Below are 27,237 nucleotides of genomic sequence, written 5' to 3'. Positions count from 1 at the left end.
GAGCACATCCGTAAATCCCACCAATTTTACGGGAAAAAAAATCCCTGATTGAATAGACGAGGCACGGCCACAATTCCCTGTGTCAGGTTTTGCTTCCATAAGGAAAATCACCCTGGCACTCCAAGATTCCCTGCGCGCTCCAGCTTTTAGCCAAGATAAGCTAAAAAACCCTCATTAATTCTGGCTGCATTTTCACCTCTTAATGAAACCGGCAGGAGAAAAGCAGGAAATTCCCAGATGAAAAGACCTGGCCGCTTGCCACCTGCATTTTTGGGGTTATTGCCCAACGCGGCTTTAGATAATCATAAACAGCCAGCAAAACAATTCCTGCGGCTCCAGCAGCGATCCCTGCACCGGGCTCGGCTCCCGAGTCATTAAAGCGCTTTAGCAAAGGGTGGCTCAGCCGCCCCCGGCCATCGGGGCAGGCTATAAATCCCCTCTCCACCCGGGCATCTCCTCACTGCCTCTCCCGACTCCTCCTCTCCGCCTCTCTGAGTAAGTTCGGACTGCCCGGCTCTAAAAATCTTCATTTCCCTTCTGCTTTTGCGTGGATTTCTCCTCAAAATCGGGGCTGAGCCTTGCCTGAGGGTTCTGGTTCTGAGGGATTTAGGAGCGCTTTTCGTGCTGGGCCAAGGGGGCGAAAATCAAAGCGGGGCTTTTGCAGGGCTTTGGGATTGATGGCAGAATGAGGATTTCAGTCTCTTCATTCTGGAAAAATCTTTGGGAAAGTTTCGGGGATGGATTTAACTTCGCCTTTGGTTTCGTGGCACCATCAGGGAGAGGGTTCGGGGTGGAATTCATGAAAAATTGTGGAAAATCCTGCTTGGAACCGAGCTCTGCTGCTGTTTGGATCAGCCCATCCTTAATTTAATTGGGGCAGAGAGAGCTACGGCAAGCGATTATTATGGACTATTAACGTAACTGTGCCAATAACTTTCATTTCTCACTCTTAAAAGTGATTTACAGTTCTAAAGCGCTTTTACCGAGGTTTTTTTTTTTCTGTACGTCACTGCTGCTGCGTTCTAACTTGAAGGAATTAGGAGGAAAACGCCCTGCATGGGTATTTTTGATTTTTTTTTTAATTATCAAAAGGATAATTTTGATTTACAAGCTTAAAAAAATATTCTGATGCTAGACCAGGTTTTTATGTGAGGATTTAACCTGAAGAAATAAACATTATTGAATGACTTTCCCCTAGGTGCAAATGTAATTTTCTTATTTGGCTTGATTATATATATATCACTACAGAAATTTCTTAATACATATATTATATTATATAAATATTTTAATTACATGTTTCACTTATTAAACGAGCACTTAATACCCCCACTTATTCTCAGCCTTTTGCTTTTTTCGCTGTGTTTTAGCAGAATATTTCCCTGCCTGAAAACAACAGGAATCCGCAAGGAAAATAAATCAAAACTTAGGCAAGGTGCTAAGCTGATTTTTTTTTTGAAATACGTGGAAAATCCGGATTTTTTTTTTTTTCCCTCCGTGTGTGAGGAACAGAGGCGCTGCGGGAACGAGTTCCAGCGCGTCCTCGGGAATTCCTCCAAAGGGCCGGGGCTTGGAGGCGGCTCGGAAGGAAAGAGGAGGAGTTCTGCTCCCGGGGGTGGAGGAGAAAAGGGAAAATAACCAGGAATTCAGAACAAATCGGGGCAGGGGAGTTAAAGGGGGGAGATAAAACTGCATCCAAATCCCCTCCGAGGACCCCTTAAAGCCAAATGTCAATAGCCAAGAGAGCAATTCTTGTTTTTACCTCAATTATCCCTAACAAGATCTTGAAAGGAAATGTCAATAGCCAAGAGAGCAATCCTTGTCTTTATCTGAATTATCTCTAAAAACCACTTAGAGCCAAATGTCAGCGAACCAGGGATCAGCTCTTGTTCTTATCCGAATTATCTCTTACAATAACCGAGTGCTCAACTCGTGTCTTTTTCCGAGTTTAGGAGCACAAAATCCTTTTAGAGATATCTCGATTATCTCTGAAAACCACTTAGAGCCAAATAAACCAGCGCTCGGCTCGTGTCTTATCTCGATTATCTCTAAAAACCCTCAGAGGCAAATTTCAATTAATCAGCGCTCAAGTTCTGTCTCTATCCCAATTTCCTCTGACGATCTCTTAAAGCCAAACATCAATAAACCAGCCCTCAAATTTTGGTTCTATCCCAATTACCTCTGACGATCTTTCAGACCCAAATGTCAATAAACCAGCGCTCAAATTTTGTCTCTATCCCAATTTCCTCTGACATTCTTTTAGACTCAAACGTCAATAAACCAGCGCTCAAATTTTGTCTTTATCCCAATTTCCTCTGACAACCTTTCAGACCCAAATGTCAATAAACCAGCGCTCAAATTTTGTCTTTATCCCAATTTCCTCTGACAACCTTTCAGACCCAAATGTCATTAAACCAGCCCTCAAATTTTGGTTCTATCCCAATTTTCTCTGACGATCTTTCAGACCCAAACATCAATAATCCAGCCCTCAAATTTTGGTTCTATCCCAATTTTCTCTGACAATCTTTTAGACCCAAACATCAATAAACCAGCGCTCAAATTTTGTCTCTATCCCAATTTCCTCTGACAATCTTTTAGAGCCAAATGTCAATAAACTAAGGCTCAAATTTTGGTTCTATCCCGATTTTCTCTGACAATCTTTTAGACCCAAATGTCAATAAACCAGCACTCAAATTTCGGTTCTATCCCAATTTCCTCTGACGATCTCTTAGACCCAAAAGCCGACATCCAAGAGCCGCCAGGAGTTGTTCGCTTCGCTTTTGGACCTTTCTTTGTTGTTTTTCTTTTTTAACCCCGCAGGCTCTCCCCCAGCACCGCCTGGCGATGGCTTCCACCCAGCTGGCCTGTGCCACCCCCTGCGAGCCCAAGTGTCCCCAGCCGCTGGCCAGCAGCACCAACGAGCCCTGCGTGGTGGCCTGCGGCGACTCGCGGGTCATCATCTACCCCCCGCCCGTGGTGGTCACCTTCCCGGGGCCCATCCTCACCACGTACCCGCAGCAAACCGTCGTGGGAGCCTCGGAGCCCTCGGAGGTGGCCCCGGTGGAGCCCCCGGCCGCGGTGACCGCCGAGGTGACGGTGGGGGACAAAGTGGCAGCGCCGGTGCTGGCCCGCGCCGAGCCGCGCTGCGCCCCCAAATATTCCTACAGCTACTCCTCGCAATGGACTCATCCCTGCAATTCCTACCGCTCCGGGAAGCGCTGGACGTGCTGAGCCCCGGGGAGAGGGAAATTCGGCTGAAATCCCAGCGCTGCGGCTGCGAAATGTGAAATCCCGAGAGCTGCGGGAGCTCAGCCCCGCCACAGGAGGGCTCGCCTTGCGGTTCCTCCGGGTTTGTTTTTTTTTTTTCCCTTAGTTTAGAGCTGTTCTCCCGCAGCTTTGCAGCGCAGCCGTCTGCTTCCGCCGTGCTTTGGCTTATCGCGGGTTTTTTACTGGCGCTGAGCTTGGAGAGGTGACTTGAAATGCTCGGAATTGCGCACGGCAACGCTGCCAAAAAGGGAAATTCCCCGTTTTTACAAGCGGCATCACTTGGATGCTGGTGATTGGCCAGAGCCTCGCTGAAACCCTGGAACGATGCTCTTTGTATCCTGTACAGTTTTGTTCCACAACTGTAGGAAATCTTCTATTTCCAAATAAATTTTCTCGACCGAAATACATTTTCTGTTTTCCTTTATCACATTAAAAAAAAAATGAGAAAAAAATAAAAAGGGAGGAGGTTTGGGTGAGACATCAGGGAAATTCTTCCATCAGAGGGTGCTGGGCTCTGCCGAGGCTCCCCAGGGAATGGGATGAAGCTGTGCCAGGGGAGGTTTAGGATGGATTTTAGGGAAGGGCTCTTCCTCCAGAGGGTGCTGGGCACTGCCGAGGCTCCCCAGAGATTGGGCACATTCCTGAGGCTGCCAGAGCTCCAGGAGCTCTTGGAAAACACCCGCGGGGAGAGGAGAGAGCCCAGAGGAGGCTCCAAGATGGGATCAGAGGGATGGAGCAGCTCTGCTGGGAGGGCTGGGATTGTTCACCCCGGAGAAGCTTTGGGGTGACCCAATTGTGGCCTTGCAGGACCTGAAGGGGCAACGAGGAAAATGGGGAGAGACAATTCCCAAGGGATGGGGTGCCAGGACAAGGGGGAATGGGGTCAGACTGATGGAGAGGAGGTTTAGGTGGGACACTGGGAAGGAATTCCTCCTTGTGAGGGTGGAGAGGGCCTGGGATGGATTTCCCAGAGAAGCTGGGGCTGCCCCTTCCCTGGCAGTGTCCAAGACCAGATTGGACAGGGCTTGGAGCAGCCTGGGACAGTGCAAGGTGTCCCTGGCCACGACATGGGGTGGAACTGGATGAGTTTCAAGGTCCCTTCCAACCCAAACCACCCTGCAGTTCCAGCACCGGACGTTCCACACCATCGCTCAGTTAGAGACTCATTTAGGGCCAGGATGAAGAAACCCATGACAAAACAAATCGTTGGTTGCAATGCAGATTCTTTATTGTGAATGAAAAGGCCACAGGCGGTGTCAGCGAGAGACAAGCCAGCAACAAGGCGATGGAAACACGAAAACCCCGAGGCAGCAGCAGCAGCGAGGCACAGCCCAGGCTGCAGCCCGGACACTGCCCCTTGCCAGGGCGGCTCCGGGGCTCGGGGCTGGGCAGAGCAGGGCAGAGCCTGAGCCGAGGCTCGGCCCCGCTGGCTGGGGACGCAGAGAGGGGGCAGCTTTTGGAGGCAGCGCTGGGAAGGCCAAAGGCGCCGGCCGAGGCTCTGCAGGGTCAGCCGGCAGTGACGGGGACCCTGCAGCTCCCGGGGCTGCCGGGCCGGCCCTGAGCAGGGGCTGCAGCTTCAGCCCGGCTCAGGCGGCACAAGGCAGCAGGGGCTGCTGGAGGAGCCCGCGGGCAGGGGCAGCGCTGAGCTCCGGCGGCATTTGGGGTTTAGCAGGGCCCGCAGGAGCCCCCGAAGGACCGGGAACTGCGGCCACAGCTGCCGTAGCCCCCAAAGCCTCCATAACCGCCGCAGCTGCCGTAGCCCCCAAAGCCCCCATAGCTCCCATAGCCCCCATAGCCCCCAAAGCCCCCGTAGCCCCCGTAGCCGCCACGGCCTCCGAAGGAACCACCGGAGCCGGCTCCCACGAAGGGAGCTCCGGCCGAGCCCACGGAGCTCTGCTGGGGGAAGGAGCTGAGGATGGGCCCGGGGAAGGTGACCACCGAGGCCGGGGGCTGGATGACCACCGTGGAGTCAGGGCACTGCCGCACGCAGGGCTCGTTGCAGGTGTCAGCCACAGGGGCCGGGGTGGCCACGCCACAGGTGGGGGCACACAGGCTGTTGCAGGACATCTTTGGCTTGGCTGGCAGAGCTGCAAGAGAAGGCACAGCTCACACCAAGGACTCAGCCCAAAGCCCTGCTGCTCTGGCCCACCTGGAGCCCGTGTGCCAGGACTCGCTCTGGCTCATCCCAGGCGTTCCCAGCTCAGCCCTGGCACGGCTGGACAGACCCCTGGCATCCCCTGCTGCCCTCACCACCCCCAGCTCCTGCTTGCCCATGGTAATGAAGAAAAACTCCCTCATCCAAACCACCAGGCTCGCCCAGGCCTTGAGCCCTCTGGTGGAACCCCAACCATCCCAGCTCTGCCCGGGGACAGCTGCTGGAGCACGAGGACAGAGATTCCCTGGGAAATGCACAGCCAGAGATTCCCTAGGAAATCCACAGGCAGAGATTCCCTGGGAAATCCACAGCCAGAGATTCCCTGGGAAATCCATGGGCAGAGATTCCCTGGGAAATCCACAGGCAGAGATTTCCTGGGAAATCCACAGCCAGAGATTCCCTGGGAAATCCACAGGCAGAGATTCCTTGGGAAATCCACAGCCAGAGATTCCCTGGGAAATCCACAGCCAGAGATTCCTTGGGAAATCCACAGCCAGAGATTCCCTGGGAAATCCACAGCCAGAGATTTCCTGGGAAATCCACAGCCAGAGATTCCCTGGGAAATCCACAGGCAGAGATTCTCTGGGAAATCCACAGCCAGAGATTCCCTGGGAAATCCACAGGCAGAGATTCCCTGGGAAATCCACAGGCAGAGATTCCCCAGGGAAGGTGCAGAGGAGGAATGGAGGACGGAGAGAAGACTGGGACTCACCACAGCGATCAATGAGCAGATTCGAGTGGGAAGAGCTGGATGGAGCCCTGTGGAGCCCTCAGACCTTTTATACACCCCAGAGTGCCTGGGGCACCGTCCAGGGGCAGTGACAGAGCCCCTGCTAAGCACGGAATCAAGCGGACAAACCTCATGACACAAACTGAAACGTCGGCTAATTACATCCATATTAATTGGGGCTAGGAACGAGTAAAGGTGCCCTGGAGAGCCAGCAGGCCCTGGAGGGACAGGCCATGACCAATCGATGCGTGTAAGATCATTTGTTGCTGAAGCCGAGCTCAGAACCCCAATAAACCCCAACGTGTCCCTAATCCCCCGCTTTGCTTATGCACGGGAGTTTTGGGCATCACTCAGGAGTGCTTTGAAATCCTGGGCACAGCCAGCACATCTGACATTAATCCTTTTTATGGGCTGCTAAATAGGGACGCCGGGAGGGAGAAGCCATCCCACCCACTCAGGGCACATCCCAAACGCCAAACGTGGCAGGGGAGGGGGCAGGACCAGAGCCCAGAGTGGGGCAGGCTGGGGGGAGCACAGAGGGACAGACAGCCATGTCCTACCAGAGGAGGGTCACCCCACACGGCACAGGGCTGGGCATGGGGGGCTCTGGGAGGGAGAATCCCTAAAGGACTTTTTGGTGCCACTGGAGGGTTTGTTAAGACCCCGATTCACCTGATGGTGCAAAAAGGAGAAGGGGAGATCCCATGTCAGATGAAGTTTCATCAACCATCCATCCTGGAAGGGATGTGGGTGTGGCACGGGAGGGAGCAGGAGGGGAATAAACGAGTAAGGGGAGACACACAGAGAGGAGCACGAGAGCAGAGAGAGGATCAAGAACCACTCAGACCCTCCAGCCTGGGTCCTGGCTGAGCTCTCCCCTGCACTGCCCAGATGGCCCCGAGGGCTGGCCCAGGGGCTGCTGGCCGAGCCCCCCAGAGCCAGGCTGGCCCTGGCCATGCCCAGGACAGGCCCAGCTGAGCATGGCTCATTCAGGGGCACGGCAGGGCTGGGGATTGGGGTGGCAGGGCAGGGCATAGACAAGTCTCAAAAGATTCTTTGTAAGCAAAGTGAGGGATTAGGGACAAACCTGGCTTTATTGGGGCTGTGAGCTGAGTGAGCTCCAGCAGCACCGTGTCTGTCACCTAATGATGGCCCACGGCTGTCCCTGCAAGCGCTTCTCTCCTGTCCACTCATTTCCACACCAATGTCCACAATGGGGGGATGACAGAATTTGTCTGCGTCCCTTCACGTAATGAAGCTTCTCAGCTTGAATTCCTAATTACTGCGGGGGGGGGTCTGCCCGCACCCCCGGACGATGCCCCAGGCTCTCTGGGGTGTATAAAAGGGCTGAGCTCCCTGCACAGCTCCATCCACACTTCTCCACTTGACTCCTCTCATCACTTGGGTAAGTGCAGCTCTCCGAAGCCTCTTGGGGATCTCTCTCTGTGAAAATCCTTCCTCTCACCTTCCCTTCTTTTTTCCCGGGGTGTTTTTCAGAAGCCAATCCCTGTCTCAAGGATGTCCTGCTCCAGCCTGTGTACCCCCAGCTGCGTGGCCACCCCGGCCCCTGTGGCTGACAGCTGCAACGAGCCCTGCGTGCGGCAGTGCCCTGACTCCACGGTGGTCATCCAGCCCCCGGCCTCGGTGGTCACCTTCCCCGGGCCCATCCTCAGCTCCTTCCCCCAGCAGAGCTCCGTGGGCTCGGCCGGAGCTCCCTTCGTGGGAGCCGGCTCCGGTGGTTCCTTCGGAGGCCGTGGCGGCTACGGTGGCTTCGGGGGCCGCGGGGGCTATGGAGGCTATGGGGGCTACGGGGGCTTTGGGGGATTCGGAGGTTGTGGAGGATTCGGAGGCTTTGGTGGCAGCTGCGGCGGCTACAGAGGCTGCGGGCCCTGCTAAGCCCCAGCCCGAGCGCCATCCCTGATCCAGAAGAGCTCCAGCAACGTCCCCGACCCATCCCCGCATGCCAAGGCCCGAAGCAAGGACACAGCGACAGACGGACACTCGTCGCCCGGCCCTGCTCCGCTGCCTTCCTGCCCTGCTCGGAGCTCCGCAGTGATCGCTGCCCGCTCCTGGCACGGCCCCGGCTCGGCTCCTGCTCTGCCCGGGGCCGGGACACGCGGGGAGCGCTCGGCCGGGGCCCCGCTCCTCTGCCGCCCCCCTGCCCCGCACGACAATAAAAGCTGAATCGCATTGCAATGGTCACCGCCTCTCGGCTGCTCTTTGCTCCGCACGCGCTGCCCAGCCCGGGCCGGAGGGTTCCGGGAGGGTTCTGGGCAGCCCCGCTCGGACACGGCGGACGAGGAGCCCCGGCAGCTGCCCGGGCTCCTCCTGCCCGTCCTTGGCCACCCGCAGCAGAGTCCCCCTGAGCCGGACCCTGCCCAGCCCCTGGCACGGGGCCTCTGCCCATCCCTGCCCGGCTCCTGCCCGCTCCGGGCTCCTCTCGGCAGCCCCTCAGCAGCCCCGGGCCCCACCGCCAGCCCCCTGCCCTTGGGACACCCCCCGAGGGCCGCTGCAGCCCCAGGGCCGTGGGCATTGGGGGGCGAGTGGAGCCCCCCGAGGAACCCGGTGATTTGCGGAAACAAACAAACTCTGCCACTTTGGTGCAAGCTGTAAAGCCGGGATGTTCATTACAGCGCTGGACGCGTGTGGGAATCCTTTCTCTGAACAGGACAAGCGTGCCTCTGGGAGCTCCAGATCCTTTTCCATTTCCCTCTCAAACACATATGCATGCAATTTTACCACAGGCTCATATATATTCATTCTACTGATTTTCTGTCACATTTGCCGCTAACTTTTTCCTTGATCAGAAAGAATTCCTCAGTCATTTTGACCCTGCTTTCCATAGCAGCCTCTGTGTCAGAGTTCGAGGGGCCCTCCCTTCTCTCTGTCCTTCAGCTGAAACAGTTTCTTAGAGCTTCGGTTTTTGGCAGAACAGACAGGGCCAACAGCGATGTTTGCAAGCTACAGACTTAATTCAAAGATGCACATTTCACCTACATCAAAACGGATTTCTGCTCTGCACAATTTCCGCTCTGTCTCACCGGCCCCGCTCGGGGCTCTCGGGATGCCCCGGCTCCACTGGGAGAGGGAGAACAGCCGCAGCTCCGCTCCCCCTCCTTCCTCATCCCCTCGGACATCCCTGCAGCCGGCACCGCCTCCTGCTCCCGCTTCTCCCGTGGGTTCCCCCGCGGCTCCTCGGGGCGCTGCCGGCCCCACCTCACCCCCCTGCTGCTGCCCAAGCCCTCCCTGGGGTCCCCGGTGTCACCCACCCCTCGCAGGGACACGGCCCTGCCCAGCAGCAGCAGCAGAACTTCCCACAGCCCCGGGCTCAGGGACACACCGGGGTGACCTTTGCTGTCCCTGCTCACACTGATTGACATCGCCAATAGTAAAATATTAAGTAATAGATTGCTAATATTGGGAACTTTGGCACTATTGCCACAATATGGACAGAGTCTGAAATAATATTGTCTAAAACTGATCTATATGAACTTAAGGCAGATATGAAATCCCAAAGCCACGGAGGTTTTGGTGTTAATTTGGGAAAAAATTTTCAGACAGATCAACTGGCAATAGAAGGCACCTGAGGGGGGTGGGAACTGCAAGCTCCTGCTCCAAGAGCTGCACGGGACTGAACCCTGTGCTCATTCCATGGTGTGGAGAGGAGAGTGGCCAAGATCTGCCCGAGTCTGTCTCCTCCCTTCCCAGCTGCCACCACCTGGCTGGACAGGCCAGAACACCTGGGACATGCAGAGCTCATCCTGCATTTCCCTGCCCCTTGCCCTGTGACTGACCAGTCCTAGCCCTGTGTGGGTGAGGTTTTACAGCGACTTCTGTGAGCCAGAGGGAAGATTGAGAAGAGAATCCGTGTTCACCCATGAAAGGATTTCCTACCAAGGTCCTGGACACAGAAACCAAGAAAGAAAGGAGAAATAAGAGAAACCTGCAACTGCCTGTTCCAATGAGCACTTTGTTTGTCTTTCCTGACCAATGAGTAAAGTGTAAACTTAGGAGTTTGTGAGAATGTATAGAAAGCATTTCTGCTAAAATAAAATCAGGTTTGAAGCCTTCTGGAAATGGAGTGTGGCTTTGTGTTGTGACCATCCCAACTGAGCCCAGTCTCAGAGGTGATGTCCCCTTTGCTGCTTTGGGCTGAGGATTTGGAAGAGTTTCTGCAAGGACCTTGTGGCCCTTTCCCATCGTCAGCGAGGGCTTTGGGGATGTCCTGCGTTTCCTGCTGCTGGGAGAGCATGGGGAGCTGGGGGGGATGAGCTCCCCAGAGCCAGCAGGGTCGGACATCTCCAGCTGGGACACACGGAGCCAGCTGTGCCCGGGCCCCAGGGCACTGCCCAGGGCCGTTGCAGCAGCCCAGCAGACACCCAGGAGATTGGGGCAGCGGGAAAAAGGAGGTGAAGGAAAACCAGGAGTCAACATTGCAATGCAAGACAGCTTTTATTGCAGGGGAAGGGCAGGAGGGGCTGGGCAGGAGAGCAGGGTCATGGCCAAGGGCTTCCCGTGGCCTGGCCCTGGGCACAGCCGGGCAAGCAGGAGCAGCCCCAGGAGAGTCTCTGGGACCATGGGGGCACCAGGAGCCCCACGGGGATGCTCAGGTGGGGCAGGGACAAGGCAGGGCTGGTTCCCAAGCTGGCACCAGGCTCCCGAGGTGCACAGGCCGGCCAGGACAAAGGGATTTCGGTCCACAGAGCGTCGGGTCGGGATGTGCCGGGGTTTCTCCTGGAGCTCTTCTTGGTCTGAGGCCGCACTCGGGCTGGGGCTTAGCAGGGCCCGCAGTTGCCATTGAGGTAGCGGTGGCCGCTGCTCCAGCCGCCGTAGCCGCAGCCATAGCCGCCATAGCCCCCAAAGCCTCCATAGCCTCCGTAGCCTCCACATCCCCAACCGCCGTAGCCTCCACGGCCTCCATAGCCCCAGCCTCCATAGCCACCACGGCTTCCATAGCCCCAGCCTCCATAGCCACCGTAGCCCCCGTAGCCGCCACGGCCTCCGAAGGCGCCACCGGAGCCGGCTCCCACGTAGGGAGCTCCAGCCGAGCCCACGGCGCTCTGCTGGGGGAAGGAGCTGAGGATGGGCCCGGGGAAGGTGACCACCGAGGCCGGGGGCTGGATGACCACCGTGGAGTCAGGGCACTGCCGCACACAGGGCTCGTTGCAGGTGTCAGCCAGAGGGGCCGGGGTGGCCACGCCACAGGTGGGGACGCACAGGCTGTTGCAGGACATCTTTTGGGTCTGCTGGCAGAGCTGCAAGACAAGGCACAGCCACGGCTCACACCCAGGACTCAGCCCAAAGCCCTGCTGCTCTGGCCCACCTGGAGCCCATGTGCCAGGACTCGCTCTGGCTCATCCCAGGTGTTCTGAACCGAGCCCCATTCCATCCGAATTCCTTCTCCCATCCCCTGCTGCCCTCACCATCCCTGGGTCTTGCTTGCCCATGGGAATTAAGAAGACTTTGACATCCGAAGGAGCAAAGTCCTCAAACTTCCCTTGGTCCTCTGGAAGAACCCCAACCATCCCAACTCTGTTCTAGGAGAGCAAGAGGAACCCACAGCCAAAGGTTCCTCCAGAAAGCCCCAGACAAAGATTCCCTGGGAAAGCCACGGAGGAAGAAGGAAAGAGGAGGGAAGGCTTGAACTTACCAAGTTGATAAGTCGAGTCAAGCTGTGGAAGATGGATAGAGCTCTGTGGAACCTTGGGACCTTTTATACATCTCCCAAAGGGCCTGGGGCATCAGGAAAGGGAGCGGTGGCAAAAAAACAGGTAATTAGGAATTCACGCTGACAAGCTTCATCAGAGTGATAATGATGCAATACAATTATACACCTCAACATGAGGGAGATTGGTGTGGAAACGTGCCCCGGACCGATGCGAGGCAATGGGAGGGACAACCGTGGCCCATCATTACGTGACAGACCCTGCTATGTCCCTAATCCCTCACTTTGCTTACAAAGAATCCCGAGCATCCTTTGGGACGCGGCTGTGCCCAGCAGCGTCACCCTGACGCAAGCCCCCCGTGCCCCTGAGTCAGCCGTGCCCAGCTGGGACTGTCCTGGGCACTGCCAGGGCCAGCCTGGCTCTGGGGGGCTTGGCCAACACTCCCGGGGGCAGGTGGCCAGCTGGGCAATGCAGGCCCTCCAGGAGGGCTCGGCCAGGGCTCAGGTCACAGAAATGGGGCAGGAGGAGCCACGGGGACCCTTCAGCACCTCCTGTGGAGGGCCCTCCATCACGGCTGTCCTGGCCTCTGTCCCACCACTCTCCCAATACCCCGGGGGTTTGGGTGTTCCCCACCAGTGGGATCACCCCCTATGGGGGCCAACAAAGGAAACAGGGAGGCTGAAACCACTATGTCCTCCAGAAAGCCCTAACCCTAACCTCAACCATAACCTTAACCCTAAACTTAAACCAAACCTGAACCCTAACCCTAAACCTAACCCAAACCCTAACCCTAACACTAACCCTAACACTAACCCTAACCCTAACCCTAACACTAACAATTCACAGACGTGTCAGAGGACCCGAAAACCTGGCTGTGAACATTGTTGCTGGCACTGGCAGTCGGTGGGATTTGGGAGACACCCCGAGAGTGGCTTCTCCTTCGCCCAAGCTGCCGCTGCCTCTGTTTACCAGCCCGTAAAAGGCCGGTAATGACAGGGGTGATGGCTGGGCCAGCGCTTCAAAGCTGCTGCAAGATGCCGGGAATTGTTCTCTGTAAGCAAAGTGAGGGATTAGGGACAAACCTGGGTTTATTGGGGCTGTGAGCTGAGTGAGCTCCAGCAGCACCGTGTCTGTCACCTAATGATGGCCCACGGCTGTCCCTCCCATCACTTCCTTCATGTCCAGGACACGTTTTCACACCTGTGTCCCCAAGGAGGGGATGCCATGGAATTATCTTGCAACATTATCTCTCTGATGAAGCTTGTCAGCGTGAATTCCTAATTACTCGTGAATTCCTAATTACTCGGGTTTTTTGTCACCACCCCCTTTCCTGAAGCCCCAGGCTCTCTGGGGTGTATAAAAGGGCTGAGCTCCCTGCACAGCTCCATCCACACTTCTCCACTTGACTCCTCTCATCACTTGGGTAAGCGCAGCTCTCCGAAGCCTCTTGGGGATCTCTCTCTGTGAAAATCCTTCCTCTCACCTTTGTCTCTTTTTCTCCGGGGTGTTTTTCAGAAGCCAATCCCTGTCTCAAGGATGTCCTGCAACAGCCTGTGCGTCCCCACCTGTGGCGTGGCCACCCCGGCCCCTCTGGCTGACACCTGCAACGAGCCCTGCGTGCGGCAGTGCCCTGACTCCACGGTGGTCATCCAGCCCCCGGCCTCGGTGGTCACCTTCCCTGGGCCCATCCTCAGCTCCTTCCCCCAGCAGAGCGCCGTGGGCTCGGCCGGAGCTCCCTACGTGGGAGCCGGCTCCGGTGGTTCCTTCGGAGGCTACGGTGGCTACGGTGGCTATGGAGGCTGGGGCTATGGAAGCCGTGGTGGCTATGGAGGCTGGGGCTATGGAGGCCGTGGAGGCTACGGCGGTTGGGGATGTGGAGGCTACGGAGGCTATGGAGGCTTTGGGGGCTATGGCGGCTATGGCTGCGGCTACGGCGGCTGGAGCAGTGGCCACCGCTACCTCAATGGCAACTGCGGGCCCTGCTAAGCCCCAGCCCGAGTGCGGCCTCAGACCAAGAAGAGCTCCAGGAGAAACCCCGGCACATCCCGACCCGACGCTCTGTGGACCGAAATCCCTTTGTCCTGGCCGGCCTGTGCACCTCGGGAGCCTGGTGCCAGCTTGGGAACCAGCCCTGCCTTGTCCCTGCCCCACCTGAGCATCCCCGTGGGGCTCCTGGTGCCCCCATGGTCCCAGAGACTCTCCTGGGGCTGCTCCTGCTTGCCCGGCTGTGCCCAGGGCCAGGCCACGGGAAGCCCTTGGCCATGACCCTGCTCTCCTGCCCAGCCCCTCCTGCCCTCCCCGTGCAATAAAAGCTGTCTTGCATTGCAATGTTGACTCCTGGTTTTCCTTCACCTCCCTTTTCCCGCTGCCCCAATCTCCTGGGTGTCTGCTGGGCTGCTGCAATGCCCCTGGGCAGTGCCCTGGGGCCCGGGCACAGCTGGCTCCGTGTGTCCCAGCTGGAGATGTCCGACCCTGCTGGCTCTGGGGAGCTCATCCCCCCCAGCTCCCGGTGCTCTCCCAGCAGCAGGAAACGCAGGACATCCCCAAAGCCCTCGCTGACGATGGGAAAGGGCCACAAGGTCCTTGCAGAAACTCTTCCAAATCCTCAGCCCAAAGCAGCAAAGGGGACATCACCTCTGGGACTGGGCTCAGTTGCGATGGTCACAACACAAAGCCACACTCCATTTCCAGAAGGCTTCAAACCTGATTTTATTTTAGCAGAAATGCTTCCTATACATTCTCACAAAACTCCTAAGTTTACACTTTACTCATTGGTCAGGAAAGACAAACAAAGTGCTCATTGGAACAGGCATGTGCAGGTTTCTCTTATTTCTCCTTTCTTTCTTGGTTTCTGTGTCCAGGACCTTGGTAGGAAATCCTTTCATGGGTGAACACGGATTCTCTTCTCAATCTTCCCTCTGGCTCACAGAAGTCGCTGTAAAACCTCACCCACACAGGGCTAGGACTGGTCAGAGACATGGCAAGGGGCAGGGAAATGCAGGATGAGCTCTGCATGTCCCAAGTGTTCTGGCCTGTCCAGCCAGGTGGTGGCAGCTGGGAAGGGAGGAGACAGACCCGAGCAGATCTTGGCCACTCTCCTCTCCACACCATGGAATGAGCACAGGGTTCAGTCCCGTGCAGCTCTTGGAGCAGGAGCTTGCAGTTCCCACCCCCCTCATGTGCCTTCTATTGCCAGTTGATCTGTCTGAAAATTTCTTCCCAAATTAACACCAACAACTCCTTGGCTTTGGGATTTCATATCTGCCTTAAGTTCGTATAGATCAGTTTTAGACAATATTATTTCAGACTCTGTCCATATGGTGGCAATAGTGCCAAAGTTCCCAATATTAGCAATCTATTAATTAATATTTTCCTATTGGCGATGTCAGTCAGTGTGAGCAGGGACAGCAAAGGTCACCCCGGTGTGTCCCTGAGCCCGGGGCTGTGGGAAGTTCTGCTGCTGCTGCTGGGCAGGGCCGTGTCCCTGCGAGGGGTGGGTGACACCGGGGACCCCAGAGAGGGCTTGGGCAGCAGCAGGGGGGTGAGGTGGGGCCGGCAGCGCCCCGAGGAGCCGCGGGGGAACCCACGGGAGAAGCGGGAGCAGGAGGCGGTGCCGGCTGCAGGGATGTCCGAGGGGATGAGGAAGGAGGGGGAGCGGAGCTGCGGCTGCTCTCCCTCTCCCAGTGGAGCCGGGGCATCCCGAGAGCCCCGAGCGGGGCCGGTGAGACAGAGCGGAAATTTTCCAGAGCAGAAATCCGTTTTGATGTAGGTGAAATGTGCATCTTCGAATTAAGTCTGTAGCTTGCAAACATCGCTGTTGGCCCTGTCTGTTCTGCCAAAAACCGAAGCTCTAAGAAACTGTTTCAGCTGAAGGACAGAGAGAAGGGAGGGCCCCTCGAACTCTGACACAGAGGCTGTTATGGAAAGCAGGGTCAAAATGACTGAGGAATTCTTTCTGATCAAGGAAAAAGTTAGCGGCAAATGTGACAGAAAATCAGTAGAATGAATATATATGAGCTTGTGGTAAAATTGCATGCATATGTGTTTGAGAGGGAAATGGAAAAGGATCTGGAGCTCCCAGAGGCACGCATGTCCTGTTCAGAGAAAGGATTCCCACAAGCGTCCAGCGCTGTAATGAACATCCCGGCTTTACAGCTTGCCCCAAAGTGGCAGAGTTTGTTTGTTTCCGCAAATCACCGGGTCCCTCGGGGGACTGCACTCGCCCCCCAATCCCCACGGCCCTGGGGCTGCAGCGGCCCTCGGGGGGTGTCCCAAGGGCAGGGGGCTGGCGGTGGGGCCCGGGGCTGCTGAGGGGCTGCAGAGAGGAGCCCGGAGCGGGCAGGAGCCGGGCAGGGATGGGCAGAGGCCCCGTGCCAGGGGCTGGGCAGGGTCCGGCTCAGGGGGACTCTGCTGCGGGTGGCCAAGGACGGGCAGGAGGAGCCCGGGCAGCTGCCGGGGCTCCTCGTCCGCCGTGTCCGAGCGGGGCTGCCCAGAACCCTCCCGGAACCCTCCGGCCCGGGCTGGGCAGCGCGTGCGGAGCAAAGAGCAGCCGAGAGGCGGTGACCATTGCAATGCGATTCAGCTTTTATTGTCGTGCGGGGCAGGGGGGCGGCAGAGGAGCGGGGCCCCGGCCGAGCGCTCCCCGCGTGTCCCGGCCCCGGGCAGAGCAGGAGCCGAGCCGGGGCCGTGCCAGGAGCGGGCAGCGATCACTGCGGGGCTCCGAGCAGGGCAGGAAGGCAGCGGAGCAGGGCCGGGCGACGAGTGTCTGTCTGTCGCTGTGTCCTTGCTTCGGGCCTTGGCATGCGGGGATGGGTCGGGGACGTTGCTGGAGCTCTTCTGGATCAGGGATGGCGCTCGGGCTGGGGCTTAGCAGGGCCCGCAGCCTCTGTAGCCGCCGCAGCTGCCACCAAAGCCTCCGAATCCTCCACAACCTCCGAATCCCCCAAAGCCCCCGAAGCCCCCATAGCCTCCATAGCCCCCGCGGCCCCCGAAGCCCCCGTAGCCGCCACGGCCTCCGAAGGAACCACCGGAGCCGGCTCCCACGAAGGGAGCTCCGGCCGAGCCCACGGAGCTCTGCTGGGGGAAGGAGCTGAGGATGGGCCCGGGGAAGGTGACCACCGAGGCCGGGGGCTGGATGACCACCGTGGAGTCAGGGCACTGCCGCACGCAGGGCTCGTTGCAGGTGCCAGCCAGAGGGGCCGGGGTGGCCACACAGCTGGGGGTACACAGGCTGGAGCAGGACATCCTTGAGATAGAGATTGGCTTCTGAAAAACACCCCGGAGAAAAAGAAGGGAAGGTGAGAGGAAGGAATTGCACAGAGAGAGATCCCCGAGAGGCTTCGGAGCGCTGTTCTTACCCAAGTGATGAGAGGAGTCAAGTGGAGAAGTGTGGATGGAGCTGTGCAGGGAGCTCAGCCCTTTTATACACCCCAGAGAGCCTGGGGCATCGTCCGGGGGTGCGGGCAGACCCCCCCCCCCCCCCCCCCGGAATAATTAGGAATTCAAGCTGAGAAGCTTCATTACGTGAAGGGACGCAGACAAATTCTGTCATCCCCCCATTGTGGACATTGGTGTGGAAATGAGTGGACAGGAGAGAAGCGCTTGCAGGGACAGCCGTGGGCCATCATTAGGTGACAGACACGGTGCTGCTGGAGCTCACTCAGCTCACAGCCCCAATAAAGCCAGGTTTGTCCCTAATCCCTCACTTTGCTTACAGAGAACAATTCCCGGCATCTTGCAGCAGCTTTGAAGCGCTGGCCCAGCCATCACCCCTGTCATTACCGGCCTTTTACGGGCTGGTAAACAGAGGCAGCGGCAGCTTGGGCGAAGGAGAAGCCACTCTCGGGGTGTCTCCCAAATCCCACCGACTGCCAGTGCCAGCAACAATGTTCACGGCCAGGTTTTCGGGTCCCCTGACACGTCTGTGAGGGTTAGGGTTAGGGTTAGGGTTAGGGTTAGGGTTAGGGTTAGGGTTAGGGTTAGGGTTAAGGTTAGGATTAGGGTTAGGGTTAGGGTTAGGGTTAAGGTTAGGGTTAGGGTTAGGGTTAGGGCTAGGGTTAGGGTTTGGGTTAGGGTTAGGGTTAGGGTTAGGGTTAGGGTTAGGGTTAGGCTCAGGGTTAGGGTAATGGTTAGGGTTAAGGTTAGGGTTAGGGTTATGGTTAGGGTTAGGGTTAGGGTTAAGGTTAGGGTAAGGGTTAGGGTTAGGGTTAGGGTTAGGGTTAGCGTTTGGTTAGGGTTAGGGTTAGGTTCAGGTTTAAGGTTAGGGTTAGGGTTAAGGTTAGGGTAAGGGTTGGCAGTTATGGTTAGGGTTAGGGTTAGGGTTATGGTAAGGGTTAGGATTAGGGTAAGGGTTAGGGTTAGGGTTAGGGTTAGGGTTAGGGTAAGGGTTAGGGTTAGGGTTAAGTTTCGGTTTAGGTTTAGGTTTAGGGTTATGGTTAGGTTTAGGGTTAGGGTTAGCTTTAAGGTTAGGGTTAGGTTTAAGGTTTGGCTTAGGCTGGCCGTTAGGGTTAGGTTTAGGATTAGTGTTATGGTTAGGGTTAGGGTTAGGCCTAGTGTTAGGCTTAGGTTTATGGTTAAGGTTAGCGTTAGGGTTCAGGTTCGGGTTCGGGTTCGGGTTAGGGTTAAGGTTAGGGTTATGATTAGGGTTAGGGTTAGGGTTAGGGTTAGGGTTAAGTTTAGGGTTAGGGTTAGGTTTAGTGTTAGGGGTTCTGGCGGACATTGGAATTTTCCCTTCCCAGTTTCCCTTGGTGGCCCTACAGAGGTGACAGATCCCAGTGGTCAAACCCAAATCCCCATGGACATGGGAAAACCGTTGGACAGGTCCCAGGACAGCCATGGCAGAGTGGATCCCCCCAGCACAGCTGAAGTGTCCCTGCCTCTCCTCTGGCTCTGTCTCTGCCATCTGGGCCCTGGTCGAGCCCTCTTGGTGGGTCTGCATTGCCCAGCTGGCCCCAAGGTCTGACACAGGGGGTGTCGTCCAAGCCCCCCAAAGCCAGGCTGGCCCTGGCTGTGCCCAGGACAGGCCCAGGCGGGCACGGTTGACTCAGGAGCATTTCTGAGCTGGGCACAGCCATGTCCCAAAGGATGCTTGTAAGCAAAGTCAGGGATTAGGGACAAAGCTGGGTTTACTGGGGCTGAGAGCTGCATGAGCTGCAGCAGCACCGTGTCTGTCATGTAATGATGGGCCATGGCTGTCCCTCCCATCAGTCCAGGCATGTTTGCACAGCAATATCTCCAGAAAGGAGATGACAAAGAACTGTCCCCCATCATTAGCTGTGTCATTTAAATTGTCCACTTGAATTCCTAATTACTCGGGGTTTGCTCCCACCCCTTGGACGGTGCCTCAGGCACTCTGGGGTGTATAAAAGGTCTGAGGGCTCCACAGGGCTCCATCCAGCTCTTCCCACTCGAATCTGCTCATTGATCGCTGTGGTGAGTCCCAGTCTTCTCTCCGTCCTCCATTCCTCCTCTGCACCTTCCCTGGGGAATGTCTGCCCATGGATTTCCCAAGGAATCTCTGGCTGTGGATTTCCCAAGGAGTCTCTGCCAGTGGATTTCCCAGGGAATCTCTGCCTGTGGATTTCCCAGGGAATCTCTGGCTGTGCATTTCCCAGGGAATCTCGGTCCCCGTGCTCCAGCAGCTGTCCCCGGGCAGAGCTGGGATGGTTGGGGTTCCACCAGAGGGCTCAAGGCCTGGGCAAGCCTGGTGGTTTGGATGAGGGGGTTTTTCTTCATTGCCATGGGCAGGCAGGAGCCGGGGGTGGTGAGGGCAGCAGGGGATGCCAGGGGTCTGTCCAGCCGTGCCAGGGCTGAGCTGGGAACGCCTGGGATGAGCCAGAGCGAGTCCTGGCACACGGGCTCCAGGTGGGCCAGAGCAGCAGGGCTTTGGGCTGAGTCCTTGGTGTGAGCCGTGGCTGTGCCTTGTCTTGCAGCTCTGCCAGCCAAGCCAAAGATGTCCTGCAACAGCCTGTGTGCCCCCGCCTGTGGTGTGGCCACCCCGGCCCCTGTGGCTGACACCTGCAACGAGCCCTGCGTGCGGCAGTGCCCTGACTCCACGGTGGTCATCCAGCCCCCGGCCTCGGTGGTCACCTTCCCCGGGCCCATCCTCAGCTCCTTCCCCCAGCAGAGCTCCGTGGGCTCGGCCGGAGCTCCCTTCGTGGGAGCCGGCTCCGGTGGTTCCTTCGGAGGCCGTGGCGGCTACGGGGGCTACGGGGGCTTTGGGGGCTATGGGGGCTATGGGAGCTATGGGGGCTTTGGGGGCTACGGCAGCTGCGGCGGTTATGGAGGTTTTGGGGGCTACGGCAGCTGTGGCCGCAGTTCCCGGTCCTTCGGGGGCTCCTGCGGGCCCTGCTAAACCCCAAATGCCGCCGGAGCTCAGCGCTGCCCCTGCCCGCGGGCTCCTCCAGCAGCCCCTGCTGCCTTGTGCCGCCTGAGCCGGGCTGAAGCTGCAGCCCCTGCTCAGGGCCGGCCCGGCAGCCCCGGGAGCTGCAGGGTCCCCGTCACTGCCGGCTGACCCTGCAGAGCCTCGGCCGGCGCCTTTGGCCTTCCCAGCGCTGCCTCCAAAAGCTGCCCCCTCTCTGCGTCCCCAGCCAGCGGGGCCGAGCCTCGGCTCAGGCTCTGCCCTGCTCTGCCCAGCCCCGAGCCCCGGAGCCGCCCTGGCAAGGGGCAGTGTCCGGGCTGCAGCCTGGGCTGTGCCTCGCTGCTGCTGCTGCCTCGGGGTTTTCGTGTTTCCATCGCCTTGTTGCTGGCTTGTCTCTCGCTGACACCGCCTGTGGCCTTTTCATTCACAATAAAGAATCTGCATTGCAACCAACGATTTGTTTTGTCATGGGTTTCTTCATCCTGGCCCTAAATGAGTCTCTAACTGAGCGATGGTGTGGAACGTCCGGTGGTGGAACCGCAGGGTGGTTTGGGTTAGAAGGGACCTTGAAACTCATCCCGTTCCACCCCATGTCGTGGCCAGGGACACCTTCCACTGTCCCAGGCTGCTCCAAGCCCCGTCCAGCCTGGTCTTGGACACTGCCAGGGAAGGGGCAGCCCCAGCTTCTCTGGGAAATCCATCCCAGGCCCTCTCCACCCTCACAGGGAGGAATTCCTTCCCAATGTCCCACCTAAACCTCCTCTCCATCAGTCTGACCCCATTCCCCCTTGTCCTGGCACCCCATCCCTTGGGGACCCCAAACCTCCCTGGGCAGCCCCTTCTAGTCCTGTCCATCCTTCCCTGGAAGAAATTCTTCCCCAGGTACCGCTCAAGGCCCAACATTTATCATCCATGAATGAACCCCCATCCCTTGGGGACCCCAAACCTCCCTGGGCAGCCCCTTCCAGTCCTGACCATCCTTCCCTGGAAGAAGTTCTTCCCCAGGTGAAGCTCAAGGCCCAACATTTATCATCCATGAATGAACCCCCATCCCTTGGGGACCCCAAACCTCCCTGGGCAGCCCCTTCCACTCCTGTCCATCCTTCCCTGGAAGAAATTCTTCCCCAGGTGCAGCTTAAGGCCCAACATTTATCATCCAAGAATGAACAGGCTTTGTGAGAGCCTCAGCATCTCTCACATTTTCCTGTTGCAGCACACAAAGGATGGAATTGAGTCATTATCCCTATTCCAAGGCTTGAAGGGAAAAGTATCAATTAATTAATTTATTCCTTTGTGGTCCTTCAATAAAAAGTTACAATGTCTTCACTTTTCTCCACGGTGATAATTTTGGCAGTTCAAAGCAGCTCTCAGACGCTGTTTTCCGTATTTATGAGCTGTCATTAATCTATTCAAAGCATAATTCTCTTCTCAGCTGCTTCATTATTGAAAAAGAGTCACTCCAAAGGTACGAGTTGAGGCAGTTCCATGTTTGTTTAGTCAGAATTTATTTTATACCTTTCAGACTTTCCATTCAAGTGTGGCTCTGCACAAACAGCCACGACAATAAACTGCTTTGTCTCCTCATCCTCCACATCTGGATTTATTGCTAGTTTTATCCTTAGGCTTCTTGGAGTGAGCAAAATAGATGTTAAAATTCCATGAATTTTAACTCTTTCTTTCGTCAGACCCCGGTTAAAGCAGCTAAATTGGAGCTGAGACAGCAGAATTTATTTATTAATTAGAGACAATTAGAGAAAAGATTGAAATTATGACCAGTTGCAGCTGAATTGAGAGACCAGGATACAGCTTGAGCAGCGACTTGAGCTGGGCTTCTGAATGGATAAATTCCTCAAAATTCATCAAAAGCCTTAGGAATTTTTTTTTTTTTTTTAATTTTCAGCCTGAAATTTGCTGGAAACACAACCCCCAGTTTCACTGGGAAAGGTTTTCCATGGGTTTTGTGCCAAGTATTTTGTGCTGAGCCCAACCCAGCTCTGCTCCTTTGGCGGGGAGGTCTCCAGAGGTCCCTTCCCACCCAAATTCTGGGATTCTGGGATGCCAGGATTGCCTCTGCCTGTTCAAAGGGCAGCAATTACGCTCACAATGAGGGTTCGAGGGTTTAATTGAGCTTTCCAATCTCTTTTGTGCCCAGACACTGAGACACCTCGGTGATGAATAATTTGGTTCGCTCCTCCTCCCCAGGACGTGGTGGAGCAGCCTGGGAACTTCACACTTCCAGGGTCGTTCCAGCAGAGCCTGGAGTGAAGGGAAAGTGACATTTTCTGCTCTGGAAAGTGAAATTTTGTGCTCTGAAAATTGATTTTTTCAGCTGTGTAGCAGATTGGGTCTCTCCATCTGGAAGGATGGGGAAATCCCAGGGAGGGCCAGCACAAAAGCACAACAGAAAGAGGAGTTTCCTCCCAATTCCAGGTGTTATCCCCCAAAATTTAATTCATTAGCAGCTGGTCTGTGCCTCAGTGATTCACAGCTGCTGTTGTGTCCAGTGCCTGCACACCCAAAGCGTATTTAAAGGAATATTTCCAAATATTTCCTAGGAAATTCAGGATTTGGAATTAATTCTCTGAGTGATTTTGCATTGCTATTGGTTTGCAAAATGTGTGGGTCCAGCTGAGCTTAGAAGGAGTTTCAGGAAGGCCCCAGGGTGTGATGTGACCCCCTAAAACACCAAGATGGGGATGAAAATCTGTGTCCAGGAACAGCAGAATGCCAGAAAAACCAAACCAGGGCCACTTCATGATACAGCAACGTTTTTAATGAGAGTAAACTCAAAATCACAATCTAAAATTGCGCAGAGAGCAGAAAGAATTTAGGAATTTGTACGTGCAGGAAATCTCCCAATCTTATTGGTACAACTTTGGCTGTGGATTTTTCATTTTCAGACCTGCCCACTTGTTTCCAGTCTGATAAAACAAAGCTGATTGGATGATTTTGGGGGGTTTTGGCACCATTTCAAAGGCCATTAAGCCAGAAATTCATCCCTAGGACAGACAAGCTCCAGGTTTCACCAGACACAGCTGGGAAAGAGCCACAAATGAGAGATCTGTAACAAATATTAAAACATGTTTCCTTTACACCACCAAACCCAGGGAGGGCTGAGAGACACAGCAGAGAAAAAAAGAGGGGAAAGGGATTTTGGAGGAACATCGGGGAATTATATATATATATAAATAAAATTTAAAAATTAAAAAGAGCATTAAAACACAACAGAAGGCAGCAGTGTGATGCAAGATCTTTTAATGAGAGTAAGAAGTTACAGCTTGAAGCAGCACAGCAGGTTCACATTATCATACACTGAGGAGTAGCTACTCCCCCGAGCAGAGGTTTGGTGAGTAAAGCTGGTGTAGGAGAGGAGCAGAGCTGTCAGCACAGCCAGACGAGGCTCCCGCTCCTCGGAACACACAAAAACCTCATCCCGAAAGAGAAGGAACAGCAAAAAAAAGCTAATTAATCAGAGTAACATCATGGAAGAGATCCCAAACCCTCAGGGAACCACAGCTGAGACAGAGCAAAATCCACCCAGGGAGCAAAATCCACCCAGGAGTAAAACCCACCCAGGGGTAAAATCAATCCACCCAGGAGTAAAATCAATCCACCCAGGAGCACAACCAATCCACCGCGGAGCCTTCAGGGCGGGTGCTGGGGTTTGCCCTGCCTGGGCTGGGCTCAGCACTGGTAGCAGGGGTAGCAGCTGCCGTAGGAGTATCTCTGGAAGTAGCGGGAGGAGTAGGGGGAGCAGTAGCGGGGGCTGAAGCTGGGGCAGCACTCGCGGTAGCCACAGAGCCTCCCGTAGTAGCCCTGGTAGCCGCAGGGGCTGCCGCAGTCGTAGCTGCGGGAGCTGCAGACGGTGCCGTAGCTGCAGGGGGAGTAGCAGGAATCCTCACACTGCCGCTGGTAGCAGAAAGTCATCTTGGGGCTGGAGAGGGGGCGAGGCTGGAAGGGAGGAGAAGAGGAATGGGAGAGTTGGGAAAAGGTTTGGGTTGGAAGGGAATTCAAGCTCATCCTGTTCTACGCCTGAAGGGGCAGTGACAGGGGTCACTAACCATAACCCTAAACCTAACCCTAACCTTAACCTTAACCCTAATCCTAAATTTAACCCTAACCCTAACCCTAACCCAAATCCTAACCTTAATCCAAACACTAACCCTAACCCTAACCCTAAACCTACCCCTAATCCGAACCCTAAACCTAACCCTAACCCTGAGCCTTACCCTAACCCTAACCCTAACCCTAACCCTAACCCTAACCCTAACCTTAACCCTAACCCTAACCCTAACCCTAGCCCTATCTCTAACCCTAACCCTAACCCTAACACTAACCCTAACCCTAACCCTAACCCTAACCCTAACCCTAGCCCTAACCCTAACCCTAACCTAACCCTAACCCTAACCCTAACCCTAACCTTAACCCTAACCCTAACCCTAACCCTAACCCTAACCCTAACCCTAACCCTAACCCTAACCCTAACCCTAACCCTAACCCTAACCCTAACCCTAACCCTAACCCTAACCCTAACCCTAACCCTAACCCTAACCCTAACCCTAACCCTAACCCTAACCCTAACCCTAACCCTAACCCTAACCCTAACCCTAACCCTAACCCTAACCCTAACCCTAACCCTAACCCTAACCCTAACCCTAACCCTAACCCTAACCCTAACCCTAACCCTAACCCTAACCCTAACCCTAACCCTAACCCTAACCCTAACCCTAACCCTAACCCTAACCCTAACCCTAACCCTAACCCTAACCCTAACCCTAACCCTAACCCTAACCCTAACCCTAACCCTAACCCTAACCCTAACCCTAACCCTAACCCTAACCCTAAACCCTAACCCTAACCCTAACCCTAACCCTAACCCTAACCCTAACCCTAACCCTAACCCTAACCCTAACCCTAACCCTGTTCTACGCCTGAAGGGGCAGTGACAGGGGTCACTAACCATAACCCTAAACCTAACCCTAACCTTAACCTTAACCCTAATCCTAAATTTAACCCTAACCCTAACCCTAACCCAAATCCTAACCTTAATCCAAACACTAACCCTAACCCTAACCCTAAACCTACCCCTAATCCGAACCCTAAACCTAACCCTAACCCTGAGCCTTACCCTAACCCTAACCCTAACCCTAACCCTAACCCTAACCTTAACCCTAACCCTAACCCTAACCCTAGCCCTATCTCTAACCCTAACCCTAACCCTAACACTAACCCTAACCCTAACCCTAACCCTAACCCTAACCCTAGCCCTAACCCTAACCCTAACCTAACCCTAACCCTAACCCTAACCCTAACCTTAACCCTAACCCTAACCCTAACCCTAACCCTAACCCTAACCCTAACCCTAACCCTAACCCTAACCCTAACCCTAACCCTAACCCTAACCCTAACCCTAACCCTAACCCTAACCCTAACCCTGACCCTTACCTTCCTCCAGCCCAGGGGGCTCCAAGCTGGCCTTGGACTCTCCCAGGGATGTGGAATCCTTGGAATATCCCCAATTTAGGGCCTCCCCACCCTCCCATGGCTCCCGTGTGGAGCAGTTTGAAAGGAGAGCTCAGAGATGGATCCAGCAGGAATTTGCTGCTTTTGGGAGCCCCGTGAGAGGATGGAAAACAGGGAGAGGAGAGAAGGATGAGCCCAAGGGTCATCCTGGGGTGAAGGGAGGAAATAAACCCATGAGGTGAGTTCCAACAGCGAGTAAACCCCGAGTAAGCTCTGCAGGGAAGGGAGAGGTAGCAAACCACTGCCCAGTGTCCTCATCCATGGCTCCATGCTGAATTTAGGGCCAGTTCTTCCCCCTAATCCTCCATCCTGAGCTTTCCCACACAGCCTCTCTGAAAAATGGGGTTGTGAACCGTGACCCCGAGCCAAAGTAGGGCTGGAAAATCCTCAGAGCTGCGCTGGGACAAAGGCGTGAAGGGAAAAGGGGATCCTTGGGACTGAGGCTCTTTTGAACAGTCAGACACTCAGAATCCAGAGAGGAAAGATTGTTTTGCACAGGGATAACTCCTAAGCACAGCCTCAACTCTTGGATGCAACATCTGTAGATAAGCAGGGGAAAAATAGGAGGGGGAAGAGCCCCAAATCCATCCCTTCATCATCCTCTGGATTCCCCAGATCTGTTCCCACTTACCCTCGGCTGCAAGGAGGAGAAGGCAGGAGCAGGGAATGGTTCCTCGGCAGGGATGCGAGGTTTTTATGGAGCTCCCGGTCCCGCCCCGCACACCCCGCACGCGTCGGGCTCAGCCCCAGTGAATTCCCAGCCCCTTTTCCTTCCCTCACCGATATCCTGGTGCTCCCCAGGGTCCGGCACCGTCACTGGGAGGCTCCGCCCGCCACGTCCCTGTCATCCCAAAGCCACTCAGAGCAATTAAGGCTGGCCACCATCATCGTGCTGAATTTGCACTTTTGGGGACAGCGGCGACTCCTCGGGATCAGCAAAGTCCGGTGGAATTCCCAACGTGGCAGCTTGGGGAGACTGAATGTGCTTGGTTGTGCTTTTTTTTCCCCCCTGGAATAATCGTGGAAGGCACAAGCTGTGTTTTTGATGAATTTCATCACTCCTAATGACACGCGGAGCATCCCTGCGGATCCCTCCCAACATTTCCTGTGATTTGGAGCTGCCGCGCCGGGGGATGGCATTGATTCAGCCCGAAAATATTGCTTCAGCCAGAAAATATTGCTTCAGCCCGAAAATTGGCCTGCAAGCATTGAATTGGCATGTCCAGGATGTATTTTTAAAGGGGGAAAAAATCTCCCCAAGACCCAATTGTGAAGGTATAAATTAGAACTTTAATAAAGGCAGGAAACAGGACGCCCCAATGTGCGTTTTTGGAGCGGGTGTTACATAAGAGCTGGGCATAGTGAGGTGCTCTTAATATTGAAATAATAAATCTCTTTGTGCCCGAAAATATTTAATAAGTCTTAATGAAGGCTTTGATAGTTCAAATTTAGAGAAAGGCCCAGAACTCCTGACGTGCTGCCTGTCATTATCCTCCCTCAGGATGGGAGTAAACAGCAAAACAGGGTTTGGAGGTGAAGG

At 55.5% G+C, this 27,237-nt stretch overlaps 7 protein-coding genes across 7 annotated transcripts; 4 read left to right on the top strand and 3 right to left on the bottom strand.

Moving 5' to 3' along the window:
* The first annotated feature begins 232 nt into the window (after positions 1 to 232).
* LOC132340226 (feather keratin 4-like) lies at positions 233 to 3,667 on the top strand. Its single transcript, XM_059871088.1, has 2 exons — positions 233 to 495; positions 2,818 to 3,667. Exon 2 carries the CDS (start codon positions 2,842 to 2,844, stop codon positions 3,226 to 3,228), a length of 387 nt encoding a protein of 128 aa, XP_059727071.1. The 5' UTR covers positions 233 to 495; positions 2,818 to 2,841; the 3' UTR covers positions 3,229 to 3,667.
* An 803-nt stretch (positions 3,668 to 4,470) lies between these two features.
* On the bottom strand, positions 4,471 to 6,246 carry LOC132340211 (claw keratin-like). Its single transcript, XM_059871071.1, has 2 exons — positions 6,132 to 6,246; positions 4,471 to 5,351 (listed from the first exon to the last, which is right to left on the bottom strand). Exon 2 carries the CDS (start codon positions 5,329 to 5,331, stop codon positions 4,930 to 4,932), a length of 402 nt encoding a protein of 133 aa, XP_059727054.1. The 5' UTR covers positions 5,332 to 5,351; positions 6,132 to 6,246; the 3' UTR covers positions 4,471 to 4,929.
* Positions 6,247 to 7,524: 1,278 nt separating this feature from the next.
* LOC132340229 (claw keratin-like) lies at positions 7,525 to 8,241 on the top strand. The gene has a single exon (XM_059871091.1). The coding sequence runs from the start codon at positions 7,668 to 7,670 to the stop codon at positions 8,043 to 8,045; it is 378 nt and encodes a 125-aa protein (XP_059727074.1). The 5' UTR covers positions 7,525 to 7,667; the 3' UTR covers positions 8,046 to 8,241.
* Positions 8,242 to 10,582: 2,341 nt separating this feature from the next.
* Positions 10,583 to 11,834, bottom strand: LOC132340207 (claw keratin-like). Its single transcript, XM_059871064.1, has 2 exons — positions 11,800 to 11,834; positions 10,583 to 11,404 (listed from the first exon to the last, which is right to left on the bottom strand). Exon 2 carries the CDS (start codon positions 11,381 to 11,383, stop codon positions 10,925 to 10,927), a length of 459 nt encoding a protein of 152 aa, XP_059727047.1. The 5' UTR covers positions 11,384 to 11,404; positions 11,800 to 11,834; the 3' UTR covers positions 10,583 to 10,924.
* Positions 11,835 to 13,201: 1,367 nt separating this feature from the next.
* On the top strand, positions 13,202 to 13,940 carry LOC132340208 (claw keratin-like). Its single transcript, XM_059871065.1, has 2 exons — positions 13,202 to 13,238; positions 13,331 to 13,940. Exon 2 carries the CDS (start codon positions 13,352 to 13,354, stop codon positions 13,799 to 13,801), a length of 450 nt encoding a protein of 149 aa, XP_059727048.1. The 5' UTR covers positions 13,202 to 13,238; positions 13,331 to 13,351; the 3' UTR covers positions 13,802 to 13,940.
* Positions 13,941 to 16,508: 2,568 nt separating this feature from the next.
* Positions 16,509 to 17,206, bottom strand: LOC132340227 (claw keratin-like). The gene is made up of 2 exons (XM_059871090.1): positions 17,173 to 17,206; positions 16,509 to 17,080 (listed from the first exon to the last, which is right to left on the bottom strand). Exon 2 carries the CDS (start codon positions 17,057 to 17,059, stop codon positions 16,682 to 16,684), a length of 378 nt encoding a protein of 125 aa, XP_059727073.1. The 5' UTR covers positions 17,060 to 17,080; positions 17,173 to 17,206; the 3' UTR covers positions 16,509 to 16,681.
* A 2,002-nt stretch (positions 17,207 to 19,208) lies between these two features.
* On the top strand, positions 19,209 to 20,627 carry LOC132340212 (claw keratin-like). The gene is made up of 2 exons (XM_059871072.1): positions 19,209 to 19,246; positions 19,747 to 20,627. The coding sequence occupies exon 2, from the start codon at positions 19,767 to 19,769 to the stop codon at positions 20,166 to 20,168; it is 402 nt and encodes a 133-aa protein (XP_059727055.1). The 5' UTR covers positions 19,209 to 19,246; positions 19,747 to 19,766; the 3' UTR covers positions 20,169 to 20,627.
* Positions 20,628 to 27,237: the final 6,610 nt, after the last annotated feature.

Source organism: Haemorhous mexicanus, chromosome 31 (genome assembly GCF_027477595.1).
Source record: "Haemorhous mexicanus isolate bHaeMex1 chromosome 31, bHaeMex1.pri, whole genome shotgun sequence".
NCBI lineage: Eukaryota > Metazoa > Chordata > Aves > Passeriformes > Fringillidae > Haemorhous > Haemorhous mexicanus.
This window is presented reverse-complemented; position numbering and strand designations above follow the sequence as displayed.

Coding starts and splice junctions, on each gene's coding strand:
- LOC132340226 (XM_059871088.1), top strand. CDS start 2,842: ATGGCTTCCACCCAGCTGGCCTGTGCCACCCCCTGCGAGCCCAAGTGT.
- LOC132340211 (XM_059871071.1), bottom strand. CDS start 5,331: ATGTCCTGCAACAGCCTGTGTGCCCCCACCTGTGGCGTGGCCACCCCG.
- LOC132340207 (XM_059871064.1), bottom strand. CDS start 11,383: ATGTCCTGCAACAGCCTGTGCGTCCCCACCTGTGGCGTGGCCACCCCG.
- LOC132340227 (XM_059871090.1), bottom strand. CDS start 17,059: ATGTCCTGCTCCAGCCTGTGTACCCCCAGCTGTGTGGCCACCCCGGCC.
- LOC132340229 (XM_059871091.1), top strand. CDS start 7,668: ATGTCCTGCTCCAGCCTGTGTACCCCCAGCTGCGTGGCCACCCCGGCC.
- LOC132340212 (XM_059871072.1), top strand. CDS start 19,767: ATGTCCTGCAACAGCCTGTGTGCCCCCGCCTGTGGTGTGGCCACCCCG.
- LOC132340208 (XM_059871065.1), top strand. CDS start 13,352: ATGTCCTGCAACAGCCTGTGCGTCCCCACCTGTGGCGTGGCCACCCCG.